General features: G+C 41.4%; 1 protein-coding gene across 2 annotated transcripts; it reads right to left on the bottom strand.

Annotated features, from left to right (window-relative positions):
- Positions 1–1,434: 1,434 nt before the first annotated feature.
- Positions 1,435–5,631, bottom strand: LOC127299030 (methionine aminopeptidase 2B). 2 transcript variants are annotated; one of them, XM_051328891.2, is made up of 13 exons: positions 5,304–5,631; positions 4,826–4,936; positions 4,270–4,417; positions 4,094–4,136; positions 3,905–4,012; positions 3,573–3,672; positions 3,331–3,476; positions 3,164–3,255; positions 2,928–3,022; positions 2,531–2,627; positions 2,297–2,440; positions 1,918–2,135; positions 1,435–1,822 (listed from the first exon to the last, which is right to left on the bottom strand). In XM_051328891.2, exons 2-13 carry the CDS (start codon positions 4,898–4,900, stop codon positions 1,712–1,714), a joined length of 1,377 nt encoding a protein of 458 aa, XP_051184851.1. In that variant the 5' UTR covers positions 4,901–4,936; positions 5,304–5,631; the 3' UTR covers positions 1,435–1,711. The 2 variants fall into 2 exon arrangements, with proteins under 2 accessions (XP_051184851.1, XP_051184852.1); XM_051328892.2 differs by having other exon boundaries at positions 4,094–4,130.
- Positions 5,632–7,629: the final 1,998 nt, after the last annotated feature.

The raw sequence follows: 7,629 nt of genomic DNA, 5'->3' as shown, positions 1-7,629 counted from the left end.
GTTACTCCAGCTTAGCTTTGGAGGGCTAAAGGGTTGGCATGGTAAAGGTGGGCATCGGGTCAAGTTAAGACCGGCTACGTTACGTGGGCTTTGGCTGATTTGGGGTTTACGCTCCCAGCCGTAACTCTGAACCTACGTTGACGTCGGTGCCTTGGGTTCGCTCACCTGCCGTGCCAACTCTTTTTTGCCTTACCTTTTTTTTTTCTCTCTTAGCAATATCTTGATTAGATGTATTTTTTATTTTTTATGATGTATTTTCCCTCCGTACTGGATAAGTCAAACTTTTCAAATTTGACCAACTTTTTACCAAAATTTATACACATATGTGACATTAGATTACTATATTATGAAACTAAATTTCAAGATGGGTCTAGTGACTAATCTACTATCATAAATGTTGCTACTTTTTCCTAAAAAGATGATCAAATTTAATAATGTTTATCAATTTTGACCAACTTCCTAGTAGTAAAACATAGCAGCATTTATGACACTAAATTAATATCGGTAGGTTTATCGACATGTCATGTATGTTGCTAATTTTGTGTACAAGTTTGATCAAATTCCAAATTGTTTGACTTTCAAAAAATAAAAGCGTACACTTATTCCAGTTGGTGTCTTTACAAAGTCCGCCCGACAGGGAGATGCAGGGAAGCGGACGAGAGAGAGAAAAAACGAAATCTAGACCCTGAAATTCACATGAGGAAAAAAATATCTTAGATGCAGATAGTGATGTACTCTGCCAACATATGAAATCTAGATCCCGAAATACCTTTTATTCTAGGATTAACAAAAACGATAAAATTTGATAGAATTTGGAGGTTAGAAAATTTGGGCTATTCACTAGTTTAGATGTAGGATTTTGTCTTTTTTGCTCTCTTTACAAATATAAGATATTTTAGATATTTCAAAGTAACTAGATTGACACCATAATTAGGAAATGTACAAACTAAAATTAGACTAGATACATACCAAAATAGATGAATTTACAAAAGTCTAATACATATTACATTAGTGAACGGAGGGAGTATGTATTGGGAGTTGATATTTTTCTACATCTCGAGTTTTTTCTCTGAATTTTTTGATACTTCAAAACGCAGTTTTTGAACTTTTAAATAAACAGGCTACATCCACACTCGGTTTTTTTTACATAAAACAAAATATATTAAGCAAGCAAACCGCCTCGATTCGTAGTATGCTTTATGTGCAAAAGGCAGTTATACATCGTGCGCTGGTTTACCTCTGATGCCTGAACTGCTCCAGTTCCAAACGGCTCTACATTTTCAGCTGTGCTGGTATGTCTCCGATGTCTGAATTGTTCCAATATGACTTATACTAGAAGTATAGTTTGCTAAGTTATGCTGGGATTTCTATGGATCCGACGTGCGTATGTACATAAAAGAAGCGTAGAGCATGAGCAGTAAGGAGACATGCAAGTACAGCCCGGCAATAGGGCGTTGCGGAAACACATTCACTTCCAACAGTTCCATGCTAATATGAAGTTTGTCATAAGAGGAATCCAGAAAAATACAACACAGTAGCAATTCTTACAAACCAGTTTCCACAGACTTCTCAATGTAAACAGTAAACTGTCGTGCGTCGCAGACTTATTGTTCCTGCTCTGCCATGCCACTTAATCGGAAAAAAACACAGGTTGCCCAAGACGGTGCAGAATGATCGTGCCGACAACCGGTACAAAGAGGAGCTTCGACCATCAGTAGTCATCACCTCTGGATATCACTTCTTTGCAGGTTGGTCGGAGCAAGATGGTGTGCTCGAACTGAGACACGTAGCTCCCCCTCACGTCGCACAGTGGAGGGTACGGCTGCATACAGTGCACGGGCAACCGCAAGTGAGCAAACCATGTTACTACATGATATGGATCGGGCATTTGAGTGAAGTTGGTGGTGCTCAACATACCTGGATGATGCCGACATCGCATAGGTTTTTCAGAGCCATGAGATACTTGGTCTCACCAATGCGGTCCAAGTACCGGCGGCAAAAAGCAAGTGTTCCAAAGTTGTTGTTGATTGTTCCAAGCAGTTGCTTGGCTTTCGCTACCCTCAATGGTACATGCCCAACATCAAAGTTCTTCATGTAATGACTGCATTCCAAGTCCTCCCTCACAAATCCCTTCCCTGCAAACAGAATGATAGTTATCAACTGTAAAACTGCCAAGAATTTGAACATGGACCCACTTCCTAGGGAAAACAGATGTAGATTGTTCACAATAGTAATGCCATTAAAAATACATTCAAGTGTATTTGGACAAATGAGTTCAAGCTATACAGTGACGTACCTGTGGACCCAAATGTTTCAATTGCATAAAATTCACCCTCTTCCATTTTCGTTTGCTCTCCACCTTTTACAATTGGAACTGATTTCCCTGCATGGATTTGGTATGGTGCGATGCTGTGTCCATTGAGGTTCCGCACACTTTTTACTGCCACAAAACAAGCAATTTGAATCGTCATGCTGTCACTGTACTTCCAATATCGCAGAATGACAAAAAGAAGTATGAAGCTACACGCACCTTCAAACACTTTCCCATTAATTTCAACCTCATATGACTCCATTACTTCTTGGATTGCAGCACCAACATCACAAAGCCGCGCATCTATCCCAGCTTCCTGAAACCAAGGATAAACATTATTGAGTGACAAAGAATATAATTGATTTAAGGGAATATGATTTCAAATAGCCATATAACAGATCATTAACAAGTGAAACCGAAGCTCAAATCGATTAATCAATGGCAGAAGCTTCGGCCAAAACCCTATCAATGGGGTTTTCAACCAAGTAGAGCCGCTATCAGATATTTTATATTACTATGTGCAAAGGTGCTTATGGGAAGCATTCATTCAGTACATATGTGTCCATTGACTTAATAGAACACAGCCTTCGATGAGTGAACAGAATGTGTAGATTACCTTGATACCAGTATTTGTGGCATCTCTTGTTGCTTGAAGCAATGGATCAAACATGGGATTGAATGCGACAGTAAATGCACAATCAACTATGTACCCTGGGAACAATCACAGTATCATGTTAGTTCTTAAAATTAGAAATAGCATGAAGTTATACTTGCAAGGACAAAACGCTACACAATATACACCAAAAAATCATTATTGAAGAAAGAATGAACAAGGTAATACAGCAGACAGACCATCTATATGCGTCCCAAAATCCAGCTTCATCACATCATCATATTGTAGTACAGTTTTATCACCAGAATTCGGAGTCCAGTGAGCTGCAACCCTAAACATTGAATTTGTTCGTCAATGTAAGATCGATATGCAGTAGAAGTAGGAAACACTCCAGAGGAAATCATACCAATTCAAGGAGCATCCTGTTGGAAAGGCAATACCAGCTTGCAGTCCATTCTCCTTGATAAGTTTCCGAACCATGTTTTCCAAAGTTTCGCAGAGTTCAGTCATTAACATTCCAGGCTTCACAATGCTCCTCATATATTTCCTCACCTAGCAAACCATATTATATATAGTAAAGTTGTAAGCAACAACGTAAACAATATACACGAAGCTTCAGAAAAAAAAAGAGGCTAGTATGTTCTAAACCTGTCTATGAACTTCTGCTGCTCGCCGAACAGAATTGTACATTGGCTTTTGTATTCGTTCCAGTTCCCTCTTTTCTTCACTAGTTGTTCTCCATAAATTACTGAAGAGCAATAACATGATTAAATGAAACAGATGGTAATAATCATTTGCTTGCAGAGTTCTTCATTAACAGCGAATGAAACAGAATACAGTTTTTGCGTGGGTTTCAGGAGTTAAGGTCATTCATGCAATTTTAACCCAGGTTAAATGAAACGAATTGAATGCACCATATTCCTAACATCTGATAATTCATTACAGTGGAAATTCAACTATTGGGATAGACTTGTACTTACCCATCCAGGTATTGTTGGATTTCACCCTCAGGAAAATCACCTGAAGGGAAAAGCTCATCAACAGGGATGGACGGAGGGTCTGTCTGCTGAAGACGGTCCTTCTTCTTTCTAAAAAAGCACATGACATGCTCGTAAAACAGAGCAAACCAAACACGAACATTAATGGTTCAATTGAATAACAGAACTCACTTTGCCTTGCTTTTCTTCTTTTTCTTCTTCGCAGCTGCTGAAACTATCCATTTCAAAGAAAACAGTTAGAATAATCACACGACTGACACCCCAGTTCCCAAATGCTCGACAGAATAGCTGGTCCAGCTCTAGACGAGAAAACTCAGCTATGAGAGCTTGCAAAGTAGAGCCGTCACCTGCTGCTCCATCTTCAGATGGACCGTCGTCATCATCCTCTGGTGGCGAGGACTGAGCTCCTGGAGTAGCACCGTTGCTATCTGCAACTTTGGGTTCTTTTGACGAGGTTACATCCAACTCTACACTGGCTGCCTTATTCAGATTCTCCTGCAGCAAAAATGGGAAGCTTATTAAACATCAAATAAAACATATAGCAGTCCAAGGTTCACTCAAGAGAAGCATGGTATGTGAGGTTCAGCAATCCAGGCAATCACATATCACTATCTAATAACTGAGGTAACGAAAGGCAAGCAATGTCATCAGGGGCTTCATAAGAGCCATTAGGAGAATTCAGGGATAAGTTACAGGAACAGATCGAGCCAAAGTATGGACTCAATATCACCACCAAGCTTACAGATGAGGCGATGAAAAAACCATAATAATCACAATAAAAAAACTTGTAGTTTTCTCAATGTACCAACATATAAGTATGAAAAATGCCGAAGCAGCAACCACGCAAGCATAGAAACTGTGAGGACAGGCATTCATGCTTCCGTTCAGGGAAAAAAAACTTACTTTGGTTTCCGGAGTTTGCGTGACATGCAATGCCTCCATCTCCTTGGTGGCTGCGTCTGCACTAACCCCAGCCATATTGTATATATTCCCAAAGCTTAGTAATCCAAAAACCTGAAATGAAAGAAATCGTAAGAGTAAATCCGTGTCGTAACATAACATGTTTATCTCGGTTTAAAAGGGGGGAAATATCCTGTTCACTGATAAGGGCATGTCTGGACACCAGTAACTAGCCCATCCCACTCGGGAGGTAGAACCCCAAGGTTTATTATAATCATGTTACGCGTGCCAATTCAAGCAAACAATGGACTTATCGCGCAAAATTCTGGAAGTACCAATTTTGAAATCCATATACACCATATACTACATCCCGTACACGTCACAAGAATTCAATCACTAGTCCTCCTAGTACTATATCATCCATGCTCGGTACAGTTGAGCAGAGTATCATCAGTAAACAAAAAAGGAAAGGAAATCCGACCTTGCGTTCCTGGAGGAAGGCGTTGAAGTCCTCGGCCTGTACGGCGGCGGCCGACGGAGAGGAGGGACGGAGGCCGGGAGGACGCCGGAGGTGCGGTAGAGGCGGCGGCGTCCCGTCGAGCGTGGAGGAGACGAGGACGACGGGGACGGGGAGGTCGACGAGGAGCTTGCGGCGGCCGACGACACGACGGGGACGGGGAGCTTGCGGCGGCTGACGACAGTGGCGATCTGCGGCTGCGCGCCGCCGGTCTGGCCTCTGGGTTGTGGCGGCTGGGAAGGGGGACGAGGCGGTCGTGTCGTGTGGTTACCTCCACTTCGCTCCGAGTTGGGCTGGGCTATTCTTTCGGCATATTTACAGGCCCGAACTTCCTTGAAATAATTTTGGGAAATCGAAACACACTCCTGAACAGGTATGTACTCGGGTTTTTCGGCTTCGGGATATACAGGTTCAAGATCGAGAATTTCGGGTTTGAGATTCGGGATTTATGCCCGGAGTGAGTTTGGACATTCAGGACATTTTGAGGAATTCAAACGATCTGCATAGTAAATTTGGAGGATTCAAATCTTCAAAATTTGTTCTGATGGTGTTTGTTTGATTTCTAAGATTGAATCTCATTTTTTTAAAGTGTGACTAATTCTCAGTCGATCCAGAATTAAGAGATGTCGTCATCGAATCTTAGTTGCAACTCATGGTTGGCAATCTGGAATTTTTTTTTTTTTGAGTTGCAACCCACATGTAAGTAGTGAAATCTCAAATCTTAGTTGCAACTCGCTAGCATGAATCACAACGCAATCCTATAGCCTCGAAGTCGGTTCGGAACTAGGCTGATTCCCAGTCGAACTGAGAATTAGCAAAACCATTTTTATAAAGAATTCTTTGAACTAGTACATGATTTCATAGGAAATCCAACATCTACTTAAACATTTTTTCCCAGAATATACTCGTGTTTCCGTGATAGAATCAAACAAACATTGATGCATATGAAATTTGGGAAATTGGAGTCGGCATAACATTATTTCAACCTTCATTTTTTGTTTCCTAGTTTGTAGAACTCTGCCAATCAAAGATGCATGTTATTGGCTTCGGCAGTCTGTAACCTAGATGCTCACCAGGAATCCAGCTAGTCTGATTCCAACGATGGAGAAGGACCGACTCTTCCCTGCGCAGCACGGATTACCTCGCATGGACGAACATGATGGAGCTCCTCGAGGAAACCGTTGGCCAAAGATACGTAAAGTCCCAAACCCATGTTCCGTTTGAAGGACACAAATGCCGCTTAGATGAGAGTGAATAGGTGGTTAAAATTTTTTCCGAGATGAGCTTAACAAACACGGAATAAAACTAATGTTTACTTTGTCAAGCCTAAACCTATATACTATGGTTCATCTATGTGCACCAACAACTTATGTTAAGCAAGATAAGCAACTATGTGATGGCAAAATATATATAACTTCAAGCACGAAGGCTATCACAAAGTAAAGTGCATAAGTAAAGAGCTTGGGTATAGAGATAAACAAAGCATGCGGGAGACGATGATTTATCCTGAAGTTCACACTCTTGCGAGTGCTAATCTTCGTTGGAGAGGTGCGGTGGATTAGTGCTCCAAAATGCCACAAGAGGTTGCTCGATGTACACGAACACCACAAAGGCATCACCCCAAGATGCGGTAGTCACAACACACACACCGAGCGCCACAAAGGCCTCACCTTATTCTCCGGTGACCCTCGCCACAAAGGTCTAGGTCACGGTTCCACTAAGGGATTTCCTTCGAGGCGGAAACCGGACCTTACACAAAGCTTGGGGCACACATCCACAACTTAATCGGTTCCACTAAAGGATTTTCTTCGAGGCAGAAACCGGGTCTTACACAAAGCTTGGGGCACACATTCACAACTTAATCGGAGGCTCCCAACAAATCACCACAAAGGCCTTAAATCCGTCTAGTGTTCCAAGAACCAGTAACAACTTTCTTGCTTTCACTTCCACGAATCACTGTGGAGAACACAAACCAATGCACCAAATACAATGACAAGAACACCACAAGAAATTTCCATACACGTCACAAGAATTCAATCACTAATCCTAGTATATCATCCGCTCATACAGTTCAACAGAGTATCAGTAAACAAAAAAGGAAAGGAAATCCGACCTTGTGTTCCTAGAGCTCGTGGCAGAAGGCGTTGAAGTTATGACATGAACAAGAGACATATTGCAAATTAAAATAGACAGATTGCATATTAAAATAGACATATTGCAGTTCACATAGTATAATTTAGACATGTTAGAGGCATGCAGCTCATATATATGTACATCACTACATGAATGA

Source organism: Lolium perenne, chromosome 5 (genome assembly GCF_019359855.2).
Source record: "Lolium perenne isolate Kyuss_39 chromosome 5, Kyuss_2.0, whole genome shotgun sequence".
Lineage (NCBI taxonomy): Eukaryota > Viridiplantae > Streptophyta > Magnoliopsida > Poales > Poaceae > Lolium > Lolium perenne.
The sequence above is the reverse complement of the archived record's forward strand: the minus strand, read 5'-3'. Positions and strand labels throughout refer to the sequence as shown.

Excerpts from the sequence above, each read along its gene's own strand:
- LOC127299030 (XM_051328891.2), bottom strand. The coding sequence starts at position 4,900 with ATGGCTGGGGTTAGTGCAGACGCAGCCACCAAGGAGATGGAGGCATTG. Across the intron at positions 3,673-3,904 it reads ATCCAACAATACCTGGATGG|TAATTTATGGAGAACAACTA; the intron begins GTAAGTACAAGT and ends ATTGCTCTTCAG. Across the intron at positions 3,023-3,163 it reads TTTTGGGACGCATATAGATG|GGTACATAGTTGATTGTGCA; the intron begins GTCTGTCTGCTG and ends GATTGTTCCCAG.